The sequence below is a fragment of the Rhinichthys klamathensis genome, unplaced genomic scaffold, assembly GCF_029890125.1.
Source record: "Rhinichthys klamathensis goyatoka isolate OS25496 unplaced genomic scaffold, OSU_Roscu_1.1 h1tg000165l_1, whole genome shotgun sequence".
Lineage (NCBI taxonomy): Eukaryota > Metazoa > Chordata > Actinopteri > Cypriniformes > Leuciscidae > Rhinichthys > Rhinichthys klamathensis.
Window position 1 is genome coordinate 3,846,909 of NW_026606697.1, and position 25,095 is coordinate 3,872,003.

The window sequence follows — 25,095 nt, forward strand, 5'->3', positions numbered from 1 at the left end:
ATTGTAATTGTTTATTTCTTTTCACAATATCTACACATCATTGTTTGTTGCTTGTTTGTTAATGGAAAAGATTGAAAAAAAGGTCCTTTTTAATTTTTTAATTTTAGTTTTTTTTTTCTCTCATGAAATGAAATGTCCAAACCTTTGCATAAAGCATCTCAAACCTCAAATTGAGATGTTAAACTAAAAGGAAAAACATCAGAAAAACAAACAATTAAAAATTAGCAAAAAAAAAGATGAAATGGCATAAATATGTTACGTCTCTCTATGCTGTGTTTCGCTCGCTGGAATCTGATTGGTTTAGCAGAGGTTTGTGCTCTTCTTGTTTGCTATCTGATTGGTCCTTTGAGTCCGTTCCCTTTTCTGAGGTTGTCTGCTCTGTGTCTGAGTCTTCATCAGAGTCTTCCTCATCATTGCACTCTCCGAGCTTGTCCTCTTGGCCTACTGGCACAGCTCCCTTCCTCTGTGGCAAAACCGTAAAGAAAGCTTCCTGCCAGTCTCGTTTCTCCAGGAATGCTAGGATGATTTCAAAAACTGCAGCAAGAGGGAAAATGATTGTTTAATTCGCAGCAGGAAACTTAAAAGTAGTATATAACTATGGAAGTTTCCACCGCAGAATCATTTTTTTAACAATTCTGACTTTTTTTCCTCGCAATCGTGAGTTCATTTATATCTCGCAATTGGGACTTTACCGTTTATATCTCAATTCTGAGAAAAAAAGTCGTCTCACAATTCTGACTTTATAACAGAAGAAAAAAAAGTCAGAATTGCGGGATATAAACTCTCAATTGAGTTATGTATGAATTGCAAGAAAAAAATTCTGAATTATGAGATAAAAAGACACAATTACTTTTTTTTCGTGGAAGAAACCTCCATACAATACAGAAGTGGCATTTGAATGGATACCTGTTTACACCTGGCATTAAGTGTTTTCGTCAATCCGATCACAAGTAGACGAAGCTAAATACAGGTGTAAACAGCGTTTTGAGCTTTGTCCACTTTTGACCACTTCCAGAGGTAGTCGAAAACGCATTTGACCGGATTGGTTTCGAAGTGTAAACGCTCATGTGGTCGAATGTGTTCAAAAACCCACAAAAGACCGTCTACTCTCCGCTTACTGAACTAATGTGTAAATATTATGAGAAGCGCCCTGACGGGATTTAAACTTTGGCTGGAGACCCAAGTTTGGTTTGAAGATGAAAATGTACCAAGCACAATGTTCTCTCACCATTCCTGATTTCTAACACTTATTCACAGTGTTCGGCTGATCTTGCGGCTGTCAGAGCAGAAACGAAAGCTGCTGCTCTCGGTGTGTTTCTCTTTCGTCTCCTTTCGCGTTCATATGTAAATTGCGTGAGTTTATATCGTCCATTAGATTGAAAGATCAGAAAAAGCCTGTACATTTACCCTACCCTCGAAAAAATCCGGACAGAAGTGTTTAAAAGTGGACAAAAGAGACGGATTAAAACACCAGGTGTAAACGGGAATGTGTCTCCCTCGTCTACTTGTGATCCGATCGACCAAACGCATCTTAATACCAGGTGTAAACAGGGCCTAAAGAGAATGTAAGAAAGGGCATCTCACCATGATTGACAGCCAGCACCTTGCGGCTATTCATCTTGACGAAACTGCCCAGCGGAAGCTGAGCGTGAGCAATGCCAAGCTCTTGGGCTCGACCAAATGTGATTCCCTGTAATAAAGCATTTGAATTCCCCAAAACCAAGAGCTTGTTATGACTTTAAGGTAAAAAAAATTAAACATTATGACAATTGTCACCCTATAGTCATCTCAGAATAAAATCTCCTTGCAAGCAGGGCCTGTGAAATTACTTTCTGTGACTTCCCATGTTCTTGTTTACACGAATAATCATTTCACTGACTTAGGGAAGATTTCCATTTTCAGTTCTAATTGCGCTTTTCCACTGCATAGTACGGTACGGTTCGGCTCGGTACGGTTCGACTCGGCGCGGAACGGTTCGGCTCGCTTCGCTTTTCCACTGCGTGGTACGACTCGACTCGGTACGGCACGGCTCGGTTCGCTTTGGCTCGGTTGCTTTTCCACTGCAGTAGTACCGCTTCAGTGGGTGGGACTGATCGTTATAGTTGCGCAACTCCTCGGCAACCAACGAGAGGAACGTCTGCACCTCGTCCACTGACCACGATTCAGCCATTTCTTTTTTTGAAGTTTTCATCTTCTTTTTTCAAGCAAATACTTTAAAAACAGGTACTACAGCGTTGGCTGTTGTCTACTGCTGGCTATTTAAATCTAGCGGGTTAGTGTCTCGTGTCGCAAATACAATGACGCTGGTAGTGACGATTCTGTCTGTCTGACCAATCAGTGATCTGCAGTGTTTTGACGTCACATTTTAGTACCGGTACGGTACGCTTGGAACCTCAACAGATCAGGTACCATTTAAAGCGAGCCGAAGCGAGCCGTACCGTACCGTACCATGCAGTGGAAATGCGCCATAAGTGAGCCGTACCGAACCGAGCCGTACCGTACTATGCAGTGGAAAAGCGCCAAAGCGTGCCGTACCAAACCGAACCGTACCGTACTATGCAGTGGAAAAGCGCCAAAGCGTGCCGTACCGAACCGAACCGTACCGTACTATGCAGTGGAAAAGCGCCAAAGCGTGCCGTACCGAACCGAACCGTACCGTACTATGCAGTGGAAAAGCGCCATAACTGTAACAAGCCACTCACCTTATGGTGGTTGTGGTCCACCAGACCTCCAATCACATAGGCTTTGGCTTCATCCAGCTCTTCCAGCACATTGGGTGAATCAGACGTGAGGTAGACAAGGTCGTCCTTGCTTAGGATTTCATGAAACGCTTCAGGCTTGACATGGACATCCTACACCACATTTAAATTTCCATTTGTTAAAGGCGTCGCTTTCTATTATCCAACATTCATACATCAAATCTGCGCCTGTTGTGATTCGGTTTGTATTCCCACAGCATGAAGGTAAGATCTTACGGATTTATGAATGAGCTGCTCGTTTTAAAATCTTCCCGGTCTACTGACATTCGTTGCGATATCCGCTTCAAACATTACAATGCTCATGATCACTTTCGTTAACTCTACACTTAAAGGAGAACTCCGGTGCAAAATGAACCTTTGGTCTAATTACACATTGTTACCTAGTCAACCGTTATCTGAGATTTGTTTTCATGATTATTGAATGTGAATAGTTTTATCTCTAAAAACAGTTTACCCTATAAAGCTAGTATAACGCTAGTATATGGGGCATAGAGTAATGACAAATAAAAATCGCTTGTTAATACCACTAACAAGGCTCAAAATAGCCCCACACTAACACGGTAGCATAATGAGGGTCCCTACCTTCAAACCGAAGCATTGAGAACTTTGTCAGTGTCCAGACAGTTTAATAAGAAGATATTTTATACATACAGTCAACTTCGCGTATACAGGCAGAAGCCATCTTTGATGGCATCTTTGATGAAGTTGTGATAAGGTGAGCGCGAACAGTAGGCTTGGATCGGCGTTCGTAGATCGACTGGTAAAGGCTGTTTTTCAAAGATGGCTTCTGCCTGTATACGCAAAGTTGACTGTATGTATAAAATACCTTCTTATTAAACTGTCTGGACTCTGACAAAGTTCTCAATGCTTCGGTTTGAAGGTAGGGACCCTCATAATGCTACCGTTTTAGTGTGGGGCTATTTTGAGCCTTGTTAGTGGTATTAACAAGCGATTTTTATTTGTCATTACTCTATGCCCTATATACTAGCGTTATACTAGCTTTATAGGCTAAACTGTTTTTAGAGATAAAACTATTCACATTCGATAATCATGAAAACAAATCTCAGATAACGGTTGACTAGGTAACAATGTGTAATTAGACCAAAGGTTCATTTTGCGCCGGCGTTCTCCTTTAAGTAAATCCGCTTCACCAGCTAATTACTCTTTGACAGCGATGACAGAAATATACAGAGCGATCGCAAAAACTGAAGTTCAAAGACAAAATTCGAAAGATGGCCGTGCTTTTGTTTCTCTGACGCATAAGGTCTATGGCTAATCCCCTTTCAGGCAAAATTCGCATTGAAAATCATGATTTGTGCACAGTTAATGCGTTTTCTTGTGTGGGTGACAGGTGGGTTTAAAAATATACAAAAGACTGTCAACACAAGAACTCTTCTGACCACAGAAGAGTTTTGAGCATTTGAAAAAGCCCTATTCGTGTGAGACTAGTTTTCATGAAGGATGTTAGAGAAAATCGTGTTTCACAGGTGTACTTTGTGATTTTAATCCAGTCCGATGTGCCATGTCTGTGTTTTTCTCACACAACCTCAATAAAAATTCCGGGTTAAAATCACCGACAAACTCAACGGTCCTCTGAGAAATCTAACCCCGTCCGAATGCAAACTGTTATTTGCTGATGTTGTATTATCATAAAGCTTCTCCTCATGTGTTTTTTGTCCAACCTGAGCTATTGTTTGCACAACAATCTTTCGCATTCTTTCATTTAATTTCAATGATATTGGTATCTGATGAAAAAATTAAATAATAAAATAAACAAATAGAGCCCAATCGTGGAAACTGTGAAGATATTTTAATATCAGTGTCAGGTAAGTTACCTGTCTAGATGACTATGCTCACTTTTGTGGGTTTATTATAAACGTCCACTTCTATATACTCATGTGAAGTTTATTTAAATAGGGTTTTTAATCATAAATCAAAGTTATATCAATAAGTAATTAAAGACATATACGTCATATGTGATGCACGCAAGCACAGCGGATGAGCTTCTGTAACGCCCACGTCTAGAAAACACACAGATGTTAGTCCCATCTGAATCGTACACGACAAGACAAGAATTGTAATCAAACATCATTTAGAAAACTAGCCCTCTCTGAATAGGGCTTTACAGTATAAGGCTATTATAAATCCTGAATCTTGAAAACGCCTGTTGCAGCAGGTATGTATTTTGTAAACACAAGCCAAAAAGGTTTATATTATTTGTTTATATAAAAAAATTTATTTAAATTGTATTTATTTTCAAATGTTTATTATATTGCTAAGACGTCTGCAGCAAACATGAGTTTTGCAACAGCAAATAACATTTACTGTCAGATGACTTTACAAAAGTGTGTAATATTTATTATAAGTAGTGTCATTTCTCATCTTACCTTCCAGTTGACCCAGCCTTTGTTAATTTCATCCATGATTTGCTTCAACTGACCACCATGACTTGTAAGGTAAAACTGTGAATATGAAAAGGCTGTTGAATTTAAAGATCACATTTACTAATATATATATATATATATATATATATATATATATATATATATATATATATATATACAGTATATAGTGTATTTATGAAGGAAACATGCCTGTACAGGATGGAGGGTGCGTCTGTTCTCAGCATAGCACCTCTGAATCTGCTTGTGAAGTTTCTTTACATCCTACACAATAGGAAATAAATTAAATTTGGTTCTTTAAAGTACCTTTCAACAAGACTTTTTGTAGTGCAGCAGCTAGATAGCATTATGAAAGTAAGCAAAGGAAGTTGTAAGATACTCCAGATGTTGCTTACCTTGAGCAGCATGAGGTTATCAAAGCTGCAGTCTATGACCAGTCTGAGAGAGCTGGGCTCTGCCGACCTGCGCAAACGCTTCTTCCCCGTCCACTCCACCCCGTCGTCAGCCTGCGCTTGTCTCTCCAGCTTCCTCTGCTGTTTTCTCTCTTTCCGCTTCTGTCTGTACATTAATATAAAGATACATAGTGTTTAATGATTAAGCTTTGCAGCTAGTAGATACGTTACACTGAACTATTGAAACCAATAATTGTTTTATTTCGAAAGCATATTGTTTTTACTGATGTGAAACATACCCTAAATTATAGCTTGACCACGTATTAGTAGAGCAAACAGTTTTGTCTTGTTTCATCATTTTGAATGGTTACTTGCATAAAAACGTTTTTTAGAAATATAATATAACATATAATACTAATACCAACTGAACTAAAAGTACTATTTCACAAACACTAAAATGGAAATCAATTAAAATTATTCCTCATTCAGAATATGAATAAAAACTGTAAGTGTACATAAATAATACTAAAAAAACACTGCTTACTTGCGAAGTTCTCTCTGTTCTTCCCATTGTTGACTCTTGAGAAGTTTCTTCCTTTGTCTTTTAGACAGTGCTTCAGTTTCTCCAGTCTGTACGGTCTCATTTTCATCCTTTGTAGATTCGTTTTCATTGTTAGCACATTCATGGCTCCTCTCCTGCACTGCAGGTGCATTGGCCATATCGGTGGCCATTTAATCTGAAAATCCTGGAGTAGCAAAAAATGTTGAGTGATTTTTTTTTTTTTTTTTTTTATACAACAGATATGGAAATCTCCAATAGAAAGGTGTAAAAATGACAGAACAATCAATTAAAAATGCATAAGGATGTAGTTGAAAAAAGAAAAATGTCAAATATGTTGCATAAACACTTTCTGGAGCCTTATGTATGCATATTTTACTAGGATAATAAGATGTTTTAAGAGAATGGTTCAATGACTTGAAAGGGCCACTGGTCGAAACCCTGAGCGAATCTTTTAAATGAACTGATTCAAAATATTCGAGTCACTGAGATGATTCGGCATCCCGAGCAGTACTCAAACAAATAATAAATAGCCTACATACACACACCGATGTAACAAAATTGTGGTAAAATTTTGACACAATTGTGGTTACCGTATCCGCGTTTAACCGCGACTATGATGCCTAGAAAAGCTTTCAAACAAAGACGGGAACTTACAACCTTTATGTCACTTTTGTCTGTGGTATCATGAGCTCAGACAGTTATTTTATTGTATAAAGGTAGCCACTGACTTCCATATTATTTGGCATGCAATACATGTTAACTTAAGATATCTACGTTACAATACATGTTAACTTAAGATATCTACGTCTTACGATACAGGTTAACTTAAGATATCTACGTTACAATACATGTTAACTTAAGATATCTACGTCTTACGATACAGGTTAACTTAAGATATCTAACATCAGATGTATTCAGAGTCTGTATGTCAACATGATGCAAAACATCAGGGGGACCATAAAACAAGCATGCCGACATACCTTATAAAACGGCCCATATAATAGTGTTAATTTACATAAAATAGCAGAATTACAGGTATAAAAGAGAAAACTACCTCTAAACTGCTGTCTTTGCAGTAGGGCTGTCATCATGTGCTGTATGTTGCGTCATTTTAAAGCGACTCGCTCAGCGTGGGAACGTCAACAGTTCGCCATGTTGGTGAGGGCAAGTGAAGACATTCAGGCATGAGAAATCGACTGTGTGAGCCTAGGTTGATAACATCTGTAGTGAGTTGTTTACATGTGTATTAACCTTTGTATATGCTTAATAATTGTTTTTTAAAACTCCACGTTTTTCTGGATGTGTAAGAATGGTCTTGAATCTGCCATGAGTCATCATAAATTGTATATTCTATATACTTAAACTAGCAAGTTTAACATTGAGATATGCATACCCGTAATTCCTCAAATAAAGACCGGTATTCAAATAAACGCCGGGCCTCTGATAGTGGCCGGGGGCGTGGTCAATGCGGACAAATAAAGGCCGGTCTCAAATTAAGGCCGGGGAAAAAATAGTGTGAATAGGTACACTTTAAATGAATGTACACTCAAAGACGGACGCGCTCAGCGCTTGTCATATATCACAACTATTAAGTGTTTTTAACCACATGTTTATTTTAGGTTTCAGACATTTAAATAGATATGATTTATAGCAAAACAATAAATTTATAGTTTGTAAAATACACAATGGTGTCTATGGAAGCAGCAATAACAATCCTTTCAAATATATTTGGCGACGTGTTTTATTCATATCAGATACACAGTGTAAGTAACTATAAAGTTTACTCTATTCTTCTCCCAGTTCACCGGCCACTTACTTTCATGTATTTCGGGAGAAACTGAAGAATTCACGCGCTGTAACTTAACAAATAAAACAGGAATCTCCGAACTGCGGTGCCCATCTCACGTTACAGATCAAGATCATTTATAAAGGGTTTTAAACGACAAAACAAACTCACTTACACGGATTTGAGAGTCAGAATAGAAGATAGTTGATGACATGGTAAGCAAGTTTGTTAATATTTAGAAATAAAAGCGCTACATCTGTCATATAGCGCTATTTTGGCTGTGGTGAACACGTGCCAAGCATGACGCGTCACCATGGAAACTTGGCTGGCGGGCGGGCGGGGATCGCGAATTAGAAATAAAGGCCTGCCTCTAATAAAAGCCTGCTTCAAATAAAAGCCGGCTACCATCTGCAGTTCAGGTAAATAAAGGCCCCGGCCTTTATTTGAGGAATTACGGTATATATTGTTAAACTATGAGCCTATACATTTTCAAAAGCAAATGCTTATAGTACTAAAAATCTCTCCGTTACAATTTTAAGAATTATTACAAAAACAGGGTTGGTGTTGAAACCATAACAATAGTTGTTTATAATGCAAATATTGTTTTCTATTTTGTTATTTACTTAAACACTATATATGATGTATGTCTGACAGTATGGCAGGCAAAATATCGGCCTCCCAACATATAATGTAACACCATATTATGTTTCATGCACAGGTGGTCTACTGAAATATTCTGCCATGCACATTACATGGTAACAGTGCTTTTAATGTAGCACTGGCAGGAAAAAAAGGCACACAAAACTAACCGTGAACTTTGCCTGGACATACATTCTCAGAACATTGACAAACGTTCTCTCGAAATATGAGCAAATGTTCTTCCAGTAACGTTAATAAAATGTTTCGTTCATATCTGGTCTTTGATAATGTTCGTCAGCACAAAAAAGTTATTTACACATCATTCATGGAAATGCATTCAGAAGTTCAGTGAATTAAAATGATAAAACTGTTTGTCTTGATTCAGAGCTCATGTCACCCGAGTAGAGTTACAGCTAATATGGAAGTTTACATTCCCATTGCTGTATAGTAATGTGTGACAGACTTTTAACTACCAGACTATCACCTTTCACATTAGCACATTGTAACACATATTAGCATATGGATTTGTTGCTTCCTATATTCATTCTCCCGATATAGGCACTTTACAGAGGATTACAAATAGATTGCTGTCAATGAGCTTAACGTGGAGCTCTTAATATGGTAAAAATACTTTGTACAGCTGGTTTGCTGGACTCATTCTTTAAATGCCATTGTAATAACAACTGATATGGGGTCTAGAATAAACAACTCCCATCTTCAGCACACTGTAAAAAATTATATGGTCAATAAGTTATGACAACAAATGTTTTTACATTGCTTTAACTAAAATTTCACCTTCAAAAAAAAGTTATACAAGATTCAACTATTTGTTTGTAATTTAAGCTAAAATGACTTAAACATCCAAGTTGATTTAACTTAATGTAATTTTTTTGGTACAGTGCACTCATTGGAACATTTAGCAAATTACTTACTCCTACTTTAATTTAAAAATGTAGTTATGTCTTTGGAAAAGTGCATGTTTATTGGACAAGTAGGAAAAGGAAACAAAGAAAAGGAAACAACCACAACAACAAAATGCTGATTTCAAGTAGAATTTTTATTTTTCCTGTAACTTCAAACCAGAGAACATTTCACCCTTTTTGCATCTCTTTGTTTTGAATCTCAGTCTTTATTCTTTCTAAGACGCTATAATGCGTATTCTCATCCAATACGTACGTCGCCCGTCCATCTTCACACATACTTCTAACCATTGTAACATAACTTTGTCCTCATGTCAGTCTCATCATTTATCAAGTGTAGCTCGTAAAACAGTGATTGCTTATGATTAAACAATGGCATTACAGGAACATTCAATGTCATCTTATGACATCAAGTGACTTCTTATTACAAACAAAACCAACATATAGCACATACCAAACAGAAACATTTTCACATATTTACCTTGTTGTCTTATGCATTTCACATATTTATTCTTTTTTTATTATTTAAAAAAAACAAAAACCTTTAAGTAAACTTTTCACTGAATTTAAACACGCCGAAATGATATTCTCATTAATTTGATGACAACGCCACACCAAACTTTGACAAAGGCAGCTTAACGGACTGGCCAGCAGCTCCAACAGCTGAAATAATGAATGAATTCACAAGAATACTAAAACAAGAGTTATTAAAAACTTGCCATGTGCATTAAAAAAAGCAAAACAAAAACAATATAACAGAGGATCTAAATGTAAGGCCTCTGTTATTAAAAGGTTCAGAATAATGTCAGTTATAAAGAATGTTAATTTTGTCAGCTCATCTTAAAAACGTGAAAAAGCGAATAAAACCCATTATAATAAGTGGTGCTGTCTACACTGGATGGTAAACTGATGCCCCGCCCCGTTCTATTTCTGACGTACTTAAATTTGATTCGAAGGACAAATGGATTCGCAACACTCGCTTTGTCGCATCCAGTGTGGACAGCTTCTTCATACATATATAAATACATATATGCCATAATCAGTGGCATCTACCTTCATAATCAGTTACTAGCCAGCACTGTGTATTGATTACTCTTTTCAAAATTAAGGTTCAGTCAAATTTTCTAAACGTTGTCTAAAGCTACATCATGTAAACTGTGTTTTGTATAACAGTTTCTGTATTCAAAATACAAGAAATCCCTTCTAAAATCTTTCATTTCTTCACCTGAAATCAATTCACCTGACCTTGATCCATTATCACTGCAGCCAAAAGCAATGAAACTGCAATACCAAATCAAAATGACTTGGTAAACACATTCTCTCACACACTCATGCTATACTGGTACTGTGAGTAATAGAGGAAATACCATCCCCTAAAACACTCCTTCACCACATCGCCACACATTTGTGTGTGTTTAATGGTGGTCTATTCAATACCAGAAGAAAAAACAACAGCAGTAAAAAAAATTTTTTTTTTTAAATCACAAAAATATACAATATAAAATGTATAATGTAATTTGTTAAGCTCACTGAACACCTCTCAAGGAAGAGTGTTGAGAATCAAGGTCAGGAGAAGAACTTCAGTCAAGGAAAGATGGAAACCAGGAGAAATTTGGTGTGTGTTTTATATAGAGAACCTGTTAATAGCCTTACCATGTATCAATTTAAGTTCCTATTTATATGGTTGATATAATGGATTATATACAGATTGTGCACAAACTTGGCCTATTTTTACATTTAGATTGCATAGTTCACTGAAAAACACTAATAATTTATTAATACTGTAAAATGTAATCTTTAGTAAATCTTAACATGAATATCGATTTTTCGTGCTGTTACATTATGATGCCAAAATTGACTTGTAACATTTAAAATATTAGGTTTTATTTTGCAGTAATTTTTTTAGACAAAAAATAGTTGCCTATAGTAGAGTTCTAATATTGGTCGTTAGCAACCATGCAAAAATTCTTGCCAGAATTTTTATATAATTACATCCTTAGCAGTCATAATTTAAAAGGCTATAGGTAACACTTTAATTAAAACCTTTATGTATTGTAATAATGTACATTTTCATAAATAATTGTAACAGAAACACTTTACAATAAGGTTCCATTTGTTAACATTAGTTACTTACAGCATTTAATAATCTTAGTTAATGTTAATATCTAATGCAGCAAAGGTTGTATCTGTTTATATATGATTTAATGTATCTGAGCTACACTGTAAAAAATTGAAAAGAGTATTTTTACAATAAATTACTGTAGTCCGAAATTTACAGTGAAATTAATGCATGCTGGGCCATTTTTTTCCCACGAATTACTGTTAATCAACAGCAAAATGCATTGCATACAATGCCTTAAAAACAAATTATATATATAGATATACACAGTATATAAAGGCTTTAAGTAAAGTGTTACCAAGTTCTCTTTAACTTATTTAACTGACATCATTCCGAGGGTGCTTAAAGAGATATTTTAGAATAACGTATACAGTAAATGCACATGAATTCAACTACCCCTTGAAGAAAAAAAATCCAATGCAGAAAAATCCATCCACTTTCATAAAGATTTGACAAGCAGACAGAAAAAATGTTATAACGCAAGAACGAAGCAAGTGGGATAATCGCCATGATCAAGCAGGCCACAGATAATAATGGGAGAATTTCATGATGAAGGAGATTCCAAAATACAGTGAATAAATTCAGCAAAAAACAGAACAGACAAGGTGCTGTCACGTGGCTCCTGTGTGAAACAAAACAAGAATAATATTAAAAACTTTAATATTCTTCTGTCAGCCTACAGGTTAGTTATGTAAGTGTTATTTAGTGTCTTTAAAACCATCCGCTGCTTGCTAATAGGATTATTGCTCATGAAAATATGGCAGTTCAGGCGTCTTACATTACTCCCCTGCGCGGGCCGATCGCACGCTGGCTGATTTGTTTGTATAATATCCCTCAGCCAAAGCTTCTGGCCCGCCTCTGGGTCTTTCCCTTTAACATAAGGCCGTCCTATAAAAAGGTGACCTGCCTGCGCCCCAGGAATCTCAGGACTGATATTGAGATTGATATCCAGCAGCAGCTGGCACAACACTGTATCAGCACAAACACATGCCTCAAACTGGCTGACCTTTCTCTCCTCCCACCGCTATGCTAACAATGCCACGCCTCTTCCCTTCTGCCCGCGGGACGCCACGCCACGCTCTTTATAGGGCTCGTCTTATCACCGTCCATACCATACACACATGGTAGCTCTTGAGGAAATAGAACAGTAGTCATGTATTTTTACGGCGGTGCTATTTTATGACTTGAGCGGGAGGTGTTAAGATAAAATCATTTTTATTTATACCCATATAAACAAAATAGTGTAGGTCACACATGGAATTAATGTAAGGCATCTAACTTCTACGTTGAACTCATTTATGCAGCGGTGGACAGTGAATTAGCTTTACTTCGTTACTGTAATTACTCAACAGTGCCTTTTTTAAGTATCAGAGTGTATTTATTTTGGGAAACTTTTACTTTTACTTCTTCACTACATTCATAATTTCACACTTTTTACTCCATTTCATAAAAACTGGGGAAATCGCCACCTGTAACCCAAACCGAGACGCAATATAGCGATGTCGGATTCGTGAACGAGCTGATTCTTTCCAATTAACCTATTGAGTTGGTTCACAAATTACACGGGACAATTCATTCACGAATCGGACTGTTCTTGAGTAAGCAACTCACTGATCCACTCAAAATGTCGTCGTAGCTTGAACAGCGTGAAAAGTAAGTTGCTAATGCCGAATTTGTAAATGAAAGTCATGACTGTAAGTTTTTCGTGAACTAAATCTTTCAAAGTTTCTCGGGGAAAGCAAAACATTTGCAAGAGAATGCAAAAGCATTGACTTATTTTTCCTCTCATTTCATTTTTTTTTTCTTTCTTCACCAAATTCCGTTATAAAGATAATTGTGTGATATAAAATCGCAATTGTGAGAAAAAAAGTCAGAATTGTGTGATATAAAGTCGCAATTGAGTGTTATAAAGTCAGAATTGCGTGAAATAAACTTGCAATTGTGTTATAAAGACAGAATTGGGTGATAAACTCGCAATTGCATGTTATAAAGTCAGAATTGCAAGATAAAAAGTCGCAATTGCGTTATAAAGTCAGAATTGCGAGATAAAAAGTCGCAATTGCGTTATAAAGACAGAAATTGGGTGATAAACTCACAATTGCATGTTATAAAGTCAGAATTGGGTGTTATAAAGTCGCAAATTCCGTTATAAAGATAATTGTGTGATATAAAGTCGCAGTTGCGAGAAAAAAAGTCAGAATTGCGTGATATAAAGTCGCAATTGAGTGTTATAAAGTCAGAATTGCGTGATATAAACTTGCAATTGTGTTATAAAGACAGAATTGGGTGATAAACTCGCAATTGCATGTTATAAAGTCAGAATTGCGAGATAAAAAGTCGCAATTGCGTTATAAAGCCAGAATTGCGAGATAAAAAGTCGCAATTGCGTTATAAAGACAGAAATTGGGTGATAAACTCGCAATTGCATGTTATAAAGTCAGAATTGGGTGTTATAAAGTCGCAAATTCCGTTATAAAGATAATTGTGTGATATAAAGTCGCAGTTGCGAGAAAAAAAGTCAGAATTGCGTGATATAAAGTCGCAATTGAGTGTTATAAAGTCAGAATTGCGTGATATAAACTTGCAATTGTGTTATAAAGACAGAATTGGGTGATAAACTCGCAATTGCATGTTATAAAGTCAGAATTGCGAGATAAAAAGTCGCAATTGCGTTATAAAGCCAGAATTGCGAGATAAAAAGTCGCAATTGCGTTATAAAGACAGAAATTGGGTGATAAACTCGCAATTGCATGTTATAAAGTCAGAATTGGGTGTTATAAAGTCGCAAATTCCGTTATAAAGATAATTGTGTGATATAAAGTCGCAGTTGCGAGAAAAAAAGTCAGAATTGTGTGATATAAAGTCGCAATTGAGTGTTATAAAGTCAGAATTGCGTGATATAAACTTGCAATTGTGTTATAAAGACAGAATTGGGTGATAAACTCGCAATTGCATGTTATAAAGTCAGAATTGCGAGATTAAAAGTCACAATTGCGTTATAAAGCCAGAATTGCAAGATAAAAAGTCGCAATTGCGTTATAAAGTCAGAATTGGGTGATATAAAGTGAGAATTGTGAGATATAAACTCGCAAAACTCGAAATTTTGCGAGTGAACGCAAAGTTTCTTGGGGGGAAATGCTAAACTTTTCGAGAGAAGCATTGAAATCTTTTTCTCTCCCGTCTCCTTTTTTCACTTCACCACATCCCTATAAAGGCTCTGTTATGGAAGCTTGTTTCCGGCACAGAATAAAACATAAATAAGATAATTACGACTTCACAATTCTGACTTTTTTTCTCACAATTGCGAGTTTATATCTCACAATTCTCACTTTATATCACCCAATTCTGACTTTATAATGCAATTGCGACTTTTTATCTCGCAATTCTCACTTTATAACACTCAATTGCGACTTTATATCAACCAATTATCTTTATAACGGAATTTGCGACTTTATATCAATACCAAAGTTGTGTGTTCGATTATAGCACACACACTGATAAGACGTTTATACCTTGGATCCACTGCAAGTCTGTAAACCTTCACTGTTAGTTTGGATAGAAGCATCTTAAAAATGCATAAATGTAAATGCAAACCCAGCACTCTAAAAGAACAGGTGGCTTCCGGCTTCCAATGGTTATAAATAACTCATAAACAACCAAAAAAAGACACATTTTCTTCATAATCAGAGCCTCGATTTCTTTCAAGATGGTCATGGGGAGGAAATTCTTACATATTAATTGTTTTATGACTGCTTAAGTTAGGTAATAAGTAAATAAGTTAAGTCAAATGAATTAACATAATGGCAATGATATGTCTACAGGTCTGATCCAAAACTTATTTAGGGCATATATATATATATATATATATATATATAAATTGTTCTTTAGCTTATGAGCATCTAAAAGGAATCGTTCACCCAAAAAATACAGTTCTGTCATCATTTACTCACCGCCATGTTGTTCCAAACTTGCATGACACTTTTTTTATTCTGCAGAACAGAAAAAAAGACTTTTTTTTTTAAACTCTTGTTTTTCTGTCCATTAAGTCAATGGGGTCCAATGTTGTTTTGACAAAAACAGTTCTTTAAAGCAATGACATTCCTAGCAGTATGTATATAAGCTGCCAGCAAAAGCAACGTCATTTTTCATTAAAAAAAATACTAAAGGCTGTCAAAGCTAAATTAGACAGTCTTGAGGCCAGAGCGAAAAGGGTGAAGTGAATCATGAAGTCATCATGACTTTCTTGCCGGAAGTGCAAAAAAGGAAGAAGATCATTTACTTTTAATTTGTATAGTTATTTATTTTACATTTTCTTCAATACAGGTTTCAACAATGTGAGTGAATAATGAAAAAAAATGTTTTTTTGGTGAACAGTCCCTTAAATGTATACCCATATAATTACCATCACTGATGTACAGTATATATTGTACTTGAATAATCCAAGCAGTCTTTAGACATTATTTATCTAAAATGATGTTCAAGAACTATTAAAGGTTTGAAAAGCTATTTAGCATTTTCAGCTCAAGTTAAATCTGAAAAAAAATTATTGAATCTTTTTTGTTTGTTTGTTTACATTGTTGTGTTAATCTATACAAATACTTCCTGAGCTTTTCAAACCTTAAATAACATCATTTCAGGTAGTGTATATACTACTATCTATGCTGTCAGACAGTGTCTGCTTGAATTATTTAAGTATATACTGTACATCTTAAATATCTAAGTATTAACTTACAAAATAGTATTCCACTATACTACAATGTCTTTGCACCTGAACTGTAACAAAACAATGCCAACATATCTCAGGTCTGCGCGATGGCGTGAAGAAATCAAACTGAAAATGTCTTCAAGATCTTGGCAAAGACATTGCCAATCTTGTATTTTATAAGATTATTTAGCATTTTCAGTTTAAGTCAAGTCACCTTTATTTATATCGCGCTTTTTACAATAGAGATTATTTCAAAGCAGCTTTACAGAGATAACAGGACAATAATGGAACAAAGTTTGTTTAGAAGTTTGTTTCTAGCCCTTACTATTATGAAAAACATTCAATGCATGCAAATACAATGAAGAAATAATGAGTTTGCACTTACGCTGCAGGTGAGCGGGACTTTACCGATGCTCCACCACGAAGCTCATGGTGGTGCCGTCGAAGGAGGGGGGAGCGATGATCCTCGGCCCTTGCTGGGAGGTGATGCTGATGACGGGCTGCTTGCTGGTGGTGGGAACATGTTGAGCCACATGGACTGTTTGTGACGACTTCCCCAATGGCATATAGTAAGGGCTCTCCATGTAAGCTCGTTCCTCCTGCTGTCCCATGTCCGGATGGGATTTATCCCCATCATCTGCTTCGGACTGCATGGAGAGCTGGGACTGAATAGTGCGTGCGGGGATCATCGTGGTTGGCATGTATCCCGGGTAAAACATGTAGGTATGGCCATAAGCTCCCGGGCCGAGGGCGAGAGGGGATATCGGAAGTGGGACGGGGGTCATGGGGGGCTGCTGTGGCATGGAGACGTCCACATACTGCCCGGTTTCCGGGTCAAACAGACGCCTGGTGGCCGGTTGCACCGGAGTGTCCACCAAGTAGTAGCTTCCAGTGGTGGGATCCAGCAGCATCTTTCTTTGGGTCGTGTGGAAGTGATCTGTCGGGACGGGGGAGGGTTGAACTGAAGGAGAGAAGCAAATGAGTTGAGGCTGAGCAGCTTGCATCGTGACAGGCATGGGTGTGTGGTAAATAGTGGCGGTAGGGGTATCCGAGGACCGTGTCTCCATGACAAACGATGAACGTTTTGGTGACGGATGGCTTCTGATGTCACTGTGAGCCAGGTAAGACGGCGGACTGGCCGTTTGGGTTTTACCTCCTCCGGGTGGGATTGCATAAACAGCGGATTTGCCCAGCCCGGCTGCGGACGTGGCGTGAGGCTTCACGGGTATGGTCAGGTAGCTCTCCGAATCTGCTGTGGAAGTGAACTGCAGAGGGGCGAACTCAGTCTCACTTCCGTTCGACCTCTCCCGCTCTTCTAGCACGCGCTTCGGATGAGATATCTTCAAGGAAATGGGTAGTTTTGGAGATTTGGGTGTCAAGGCCTTGAAGCTCAAAGATGCCGGTGATGCAACGTGTGTTTGTGGCGTCTTTGAGGTTACAGGCTTCTTTGTTATATCCTTACATGGCGTTCCTGTGAGCGCTTTAGGGCCGTTTCGCTCTTGAGTGGCCGATGATGACTTGTCGTCTTTTTTAGGGGGCGTCTCGATTAGGTTTGAGTTTGAATCTCGCCTTTGCAAACTAACCGCAGGGGAATAGCTTTCCAGTTCCTCTACAGTGTGTTTCTCGCCGGAGATGAGCGAGAGCACGTGGCTGTCTGTTATCGGCCGAGGTTCTTTTTTTCTCTTCCACTCATTCTTGTCAAAAACATACAGTTGCTCCATTGTTTTGACTGCAGCTTGCAATTTTTCCAAAGCGGCTTGGTTGGCCATCTTGGGTTCGGTTTTTTTCTCGCTGGCGTCGCTTGTTTTATCTTGCTTTCTTGTGCTCGTCTCAATCTTTAATCCGGTTGGGACCTCTTGTTTCGGCAGCCTGTTGGCTACAGCAACGTGAGGAGAGGACCTGTCAGCCTCAACTATATCCTCTGGAAATCGTCTCTTGGGGGGGTCTATTAAATCTCCGGATTGCTTTACATTGCTATTTGTATTCACAGACTGGCATTTAATCACTATGGGTGAAAGAGAGGCTGAGTTCAGATAAGGACTCTGCTTTAATGCCTTCTGCTCTCCATCAGAAGTCGAGTAGCTAGATTTGTTGTCGTTGTTGTCTAAAGACACAAAGTGATACGAGCTCTTAACCAATTTACGCACGTCTCTAACCTGGTGAATGGGGGTCTGTAGTTTGCCCTTGTTCTCTCTAATGTCTCTGACTATAAAGTGAGGCACTTTGTCAGAGGACTCACCCTTGAAAGCCGTGGCGAGCGCTTGGCATCTGGTGTCCTCAGCTGTCTTACAGCCCAAATTGGGAGTCAGCAGCTTGGCGATATTGAACGGGTCGCTTTTGTTGTCCCGTACACTCCGCAGACTTATTTTGATTTCGGGCGACTTCGATGTCACAGCGCTGCGCGTCGCGTCTGTCACATAAAGTGTGTTCGAGCGCCACTTTAAAGCTCCGCTTTCTCCTCGATTGCGCGTGGAATAACTCACTTTCGGCGGTGGTTTCCTAAGGTCCCTCTCCGAGGACGGAAGCTGTATGCTTGGCACAAATAAATGTGACATTTTAGTGGGCTTGCCGCTCGCCGAATCGACGCAGAAGTTGGTTTCCCCCGGACACTCGCGTAGCGGTTTCCCCTCAAGAGTTTTGACGTTTTTATGTTCCTTTTGAAACTCTAGCTCGCCGTCCCTCCACGATCTGAACGCGCTATTTTGGCTTCGAAGCAGCGTGCTTTTGGATGCTTCGAATGCTCCTTTTTTAGTATCATTCGCCGACTCTAAATTGGTTTCTGATGCACTCGTCAAAGTCTCCTCATTGCGCCCGTCGTCTTTGGCATCGCTTGAATTGCCGTCTACTATGTCGCCCAGATCGTCCACGCTGACGATCGTGAAGTCGGAATCGGCTTCTGAGAATTTCGAGCTTTGCCTTTGCAGCCCTTTGGAATTTTTCTTGGCCGCTTTCTCGTGCTCGTGCATCGCGAAGCACGGAGAGGGTGCGTGGTGCGCCTCGCATATCTCGCCCCTCTCCATTTTGCGCTCTTGCTCGAACTGCATTTTCTTAGAAATTACATTTTTGAGGAGACTCGAAGCGAATACGGATTTCTTGTGTGTGTCTTCCATGGTTTCACCTGCATTGCAGGATCGCTTGCTTGCCTCGCTCCCTTGGGCGCTTGGCAAGGTGTGTGTAACTTCATCTGTGGAACGTGATCCTCCAGCGCTTTCGTTTACAGACTGGCCGGATTTGACATTGCATCGAAAATTGAGCGTTTCGGTCAGTCTTATGAGGCCACTTTGCCCCTGTGAGAACTTCCCCATGAGCTCAATCTTTTTAGTGGTGGACGATGCGTTTTTGTGGCCGACTAAATTGCCGTTCAGAGCAAATATCTCGACGGGGGGCGCTCGCATGCTGGTCAGCGTCAAGCCTGTTATCCCCTTACCGTCTCTCTTTTTGGCGAAATGGAATTTGGGTGTGGAGCCCTTATGCGGGACCAAGTTTTGATCTCGCCCCTTGCCATACTTTAGGTCAACAAACGTCGACCAGCTGTTTATTCCTAGCCCATGCTCTGAAGCAGAAGACTCACTTGAGGTGCTAAAGTTGATGGCATTGAAATATGGATACGCCAAACTTTTGAACGCCCTGGCAGTGAGATTGCGCACTTCCTTATCGGCGTCATCCAGCTCGCTCACCGCGCTGGACGCACCGCTGGAATACTCGTTCACATCTTTGCTTTTCAATTTGCTGCCAAAGTGCAAGCGCCCTGGCACAGCAATGAAACACTTTGCGTTATCACACGCTTTGTCGCCCTTTGCATCCACTCCTCTCAAAACATAGCGACTTTTGTCTTTTTCGTGATCTTGGATGTTGCGTAGCTCATTTACAGCGCGGGAAGTGGCTTTGATTGATAGGTGAATCTGCCCTGTCGTATTTTGCTTTTTTGACAGGCCCTCATCTGAGCTGGCACATTTGTCCGCGTCACAGAGATTGCTTTCAGGCTCACTGCTGACCACTGCTCCGCTCGTATTAGCCTGATTGCTTTTCACACACGCTTCTTTTGCCCCCATCGTTTCATCACTGTCAAAAGAGGCATAATCGACAAACGAGTAGACCTGGAGATCGTCCTCGAGTTCCCAGCTTGATCCCGTCTCAAAGTCGTAATCCACATCATGGTCCAACTCCAAAAGCTCTATTTCGTGGGTTGTGATATAGTGGGACTCGTCTTCGCGCGTGTCGTGATCCGAAAGCACCACAGTGACCTCATCGTCCGATTCACTTTTGCTGCTCAGATAAACTTCATTGTATTGTTCATTGTTATCGTTTCCTATGCTCTGCGTCTCCAAATTTGGTGATTTAGGCTTTTGCTCCGTCTTTTCGATACAGTCCGTCTTATCAGCTTGAGGTGTTTCCGAAGTTGCTGTTTCAAAAGAGTTCGACTTCTCCCCGCATTCCTCCAGTGCGCATTTATTTTGAGTAGATTCGCGTATTTTTCCAGTGGGAGGTTCATGCTCTCCTTTTGAATCGCTCATGCCACTAATACTTTTAATTATTTCCAGTGGACTCGAGTCTCCAGTAAATGTTACTTTCACTGTTTTGGTATCATCCAGTTTAAGTTCCAGCAGGTCGTTCAGATCCACATAATTTGACTCTTCTTGTGCGCTTATCAGGCGCATGTCCCGTTTGTAAAGCAAGTTCTTATACGAATCGGTGTCTTCCCGGTAAATGAGCGTTTTCTCCGAAGCTGCCATAGGCTTTATTGGTGATGAAGCCGTAGTTTTCTTTTAGGAGAGACACCAGTCCCCAGGAATCCCCACTGCACTGCCCGTTGTCCAATCCTAGTGGAGTTGTGGCTCTGCTCTGCCTTCCTCGCCCACAGTGGAGAGCGTGGCACTCGAGAACGTCATTTCAGACGCGCGCCAGACGTTCACGCGACCTCCTTTCAGTGAGAGAAACGACACTACTCACCCTGCTGTACTTTCTCCTAGAATATGTCATATGCATATTCCCGTAATAATGCTATGGGAGGCGTTTACCCGACGACAAACGGAGACTGACTTCCATGACACAGCCTGTTGTGTTGCGCGCTGTCACTTAAAATGCGTATGCCTGCAAATTTAGAGCTGATGACGAAATGCGAAATCGGCTATTTTAGAACGAGGATGTTATGTTCAGCGTGTTTTGTTACATACTGCAGACAAGGCTGACTCCCCCCCCGACACAACATTTGTGCTAAAAATGAATCCTCCTTAAGCTTCTCGCTCAACAATGCGCGCTTTTGACGTGTCGCCGCCTTAACCCAACAATATGTCACAGCCATATAATCACTCTCCGTCATGTGATGGAAAGGTTGACGCTCTAAATGGAGTTATAGCATGACGAATATGAGAAGGATTCAGTCAGTGATGAGGCAATGGCTAATGCAGTTGAATAGAGTGCGCTGCCAAAGTAAATAGTGGAAGAGTTGGTAAAGAGTTGGTAGTTAGGTTACATTTAGTTATAGTCGTCTCTAACTTCTTATAAAACAATCTCGTTTTTCCAAAATTAGACTATTCCCTGGAAAGTCTCGTTTTAATGCTTAAAACGTGCGTTTTGGAGCAAGGTCAGCACCACAGCGGTGGACAGCGCCTTTGCAGTAGACAATACGTCATTTGTTCATTCCTCGGAAGCAGGATGCACTCTTAACGTAAAATTTACTTTTCAGATTTTATTTGGATTTTTTTTACATTTAAATAAACAATAATGTGATGTTTAACATATTTATTTTCTCTGTTTGCACGAACTTGTCAATTAAATAAAGTGAATCAGAAAAAAATGAGTTGTATCTGTACATTGCGCACGAGGGGTCGTGGCCTCGCATGAATATTTAATTAAGTAGGCATGGGCAACTAATAAGGACTTATATGTACTGTAAATAGCTGTTAGGGGTTAGAGGCCAAAAGTGTTTACATTTCTTTAGCATGACATGCTGCTTTGTGTAAAATTATGCCTATTTTATTTAAAGTCAGTGTTTGAATTCACACAGAGAATTTATATCTAACTTATTAAGAAGCTATTAGAGTATAATAACTTATTTGCATGCATCTTTCCCACGTTTACATCTTTAATGCTAGTATCTGAGCAAAGGTTTTACAATAAAAGCATATTTTGAGTATGTATAGGCTATATATAATAGTTGTATGTTTGTGTAAAACAATGTCGTGTGCTGCAAACAATAAAATTAGTTGAATTTAAAAAAAAAATTTATTTCAACTTATTTTATTTTATTGAACTAAGGCAGGCAAAACAGGAACAGAACAAAGTGAAAATGAAAACAAACCTGAGCTTAACTGTTACAATTAGGCCTACCTTAAGTTTAAATGAATGTACATACCATAAATTTATGTTACTCCATTTTAAGGATTTAAGGATTTTTTTGCTTTGTTTGTGCAGTACATACGCCTGCAGGAGACCTGTAAAGACTTGCAAATGTTTTAGACTGGTATATCATGTTGCATTCCTTCAGCAACTGTAGGCTGAATGAGAAGACCACCATAAAGACAGACTGAGTCTAAGATCTGACCCAGTTTAAAGCACTAAAGATCCTTCATTACCAATTCAGAACCAGCCGCCAACATGTGATATTGTATTAAGCTGTTATGAAGGAATATTTGAGTTATTGTTATTATATATTTCACACATTCTATACCATTTTCCATGTTGTGTTTGTTACATGAGAATAAACAGGCACACACACTCTAAAAAATGCTGGGTTGTTTCAACCCAAATTTGGGTCAAATATGGACAAACCCAAATGTTAGGTTTAAAAATGTAATAAAAAAATTTAAAGTTGAAAGTGAAAGTTGAAGTTGGGTTAAAATTTAAAAGTTAATTTTTAACCCAACATTTGGGTTTGTCCATATTTGACCCAAATTTGGGTTGAAACAACCCAGCATTTTTTATGCACACACACACACACACACACACTCACACAAACGCACACATGTGTACACCAGGCTGCCACAAACAGGGTAAATTTAGTGTGCTATTTAAATGGCTCCTGTCTGCTCAAGTGTGTTCAGATACAGTTACATTCAGTGGCTGTATTAATCCACCAGGTGTTAAATCATGTCATCTATTAATCATCAAATGGCAGTTCACACAGTTCAGAGCTGATTAGTTAGACACACCCGAATACAGCTCATATTCACAGCCAATTTTTCTTGGTTAATATACAGTATAAGTGAACTGTTATGATTGGATTGCAGTGCTGCAGTGTCTTAATCAAGTGCTTCTTCATGATCCGTCCGGACACTCCTTTAATGTGTTTCTGAAAACATACAATACAATTGTACTTGTTTTAAAGCTGTCAGCTCTTAATGTTGGTATAAGACATCTTGTTTATTCCAGCAAGTGACTGAGTTCACAGCAGCAGTGTTAAGGGTTTATCAGGAGGGGTGAGATCTTAGATCAGTATTTCACTGATAACTCTGAGTGTTTGACCATCTGTACCAAGTCATTCATCATTCACCCGTATAGTCTTGGTCAGAGCAGGGGCTTTCCAGCATGTCAATGATAGTGAGAATTAGTGTTCAAGGTAACTAAAGGCCTCTATGGTATGAATTATCATTAGCCTTTCATGCATCCCTTGTAAGAATCTTTAAAAAAAAATTATACTTAAAAAAAGTTTTTTTTTTTTTTTACCCAACCATTGGGTTACGCATTTGGACCAAATGCTTTTAACCCAATACATTGGGTTAAAATAACCCACAGTTGGGAAGGTGCTATACCACCCCATAGTTGGGTTACTCGCAACATTATTAAGTGAGTGGTAACTTAATCTGGTTTATCCATGTTTGAACCACATATTTAAGTCAATTATTCACTCATTCATAATAATATCACTTGCAACCAATCAATGAATCATTCAATCAATAAACAAACAAATAGTATGTTGTTTCTCCACGGGAACCAAAGTCTAATGTTTGTAGTTGACTAGCAAATGATTGGATTTATTAGGAGTGGTCAGCAGTCGCCCTAACGACTCAGTTTAAATTTGGCCCATCTATTGCCCCGTCTGTCAGTGGTCCCTTACTCCCTTTCATAACTATGCAAGTTTTACGCAGTCGGCTCATGGCACATTAGCCTTCCTGCCAGAATGCAGCGGTTGTCTGGAGAACTATATTAAGTCCGGCTTGCAACTGAGACTTTGTTTGCACAGAAACTCTATTCTATGAGGATCCGCATGGAGAAAATGCTTTCTGCCACTGAAAGTGTCTGCGATAGTAAAGTCAACGGTCTAGTTTTCAGTGTCACATTTCACAACTTTTTAGTAGCTGAGAGACGGGGCGCCCGCTGTCCGAATACCTGGAGGTCTTCAAAAACAAATTTACAGCATTAAAGGGTTAACTGGATAACGATCAATCCGTCTAACCTTTCAGCCTTTAGATCTAATGCATAAATCAGGTGGCATATTAAATGCCTGGAAGGCACTTTTAGCAGCTACAACAGCAAGCACTTTTCAAATATATTTAAAGTGTCTATCGCATTGTTGTTGCCTGTTAAATCTGTAGCATTAAAAAGCACATTGGGGATAATCTTCTTGAAAACGAAAATAGATATGACGTTGTGGAGAGTCTGTTAGGCACGCTAGACCTGTGGGTGTTCTTACAGAGAGACGGAAAGATACAGTGAGCTGTCATCAAAACACAACGTGATGGCAGGAATGCTTCCTCTCTGATTATCAGACATTATACACACACACCAACTCTCACACAAACCTTTACACATTTTCATTAAGACATTATTTAGTATATTTATTAAGCTTTTTTCCTTGTGGACTCGTCCCAA

General features: G+C 38.8%; 2 protein-coding genes across 2 annotated transcripts; both read right to left on the minus strand.

Annotated features, from left to right (window-relative positions):
- Window positions 1-180: 180 nt before the first annotated feature.
- On the minus strand, window positions 181-7,238 carry trmt10a (tRNA methyltransferase 10A). Its single transcript, XM_056259280.1, has 8 exons — window positions 7,170-7,238; window positions 6,098-6,299; window positions 5,557-5,719; window positions 5,354-5,425; window positions 5,147-5,221; window positions 2,703-2,852; window positions 1,585-1,690; window positions 181-534 (listed from the first exon to the last, which is right to left on the minus strand). Exons 2-8 carry the CDS (start codon window positions 6,283-6,285, stop codon window positions 266-268), a joined length of 1,023 nt encoding a protein of 340 aa, XP_056115255.1. The 5' UTR covers window positions 6,286-6,299; window positions 7,170-7,238; the 3' UTR covers window positions 181-265.
- Window positions 7,239-16,669: 9,431 nt separating this feature from the next.
- cunh4orf54 (chromosome unknown C4orf54 homolog) lies at window positions 16,670-21,552 on the minus strand. The gene has a single exon (XM_056259265.1). It carries the CDS (start codon window positions 21,015-21,017, stop codon window positions 16,689-16,691), a length of 4,329 nt encoding a protein of 1,442 aa, XP_056115240.1. The 5' UTR covers window positions 21,018-21,552; the 3' UTR covers window positions 16,670-16,688.
- Window positions 21,553-25,095: the final 3,543 nt, after the last annotated feature.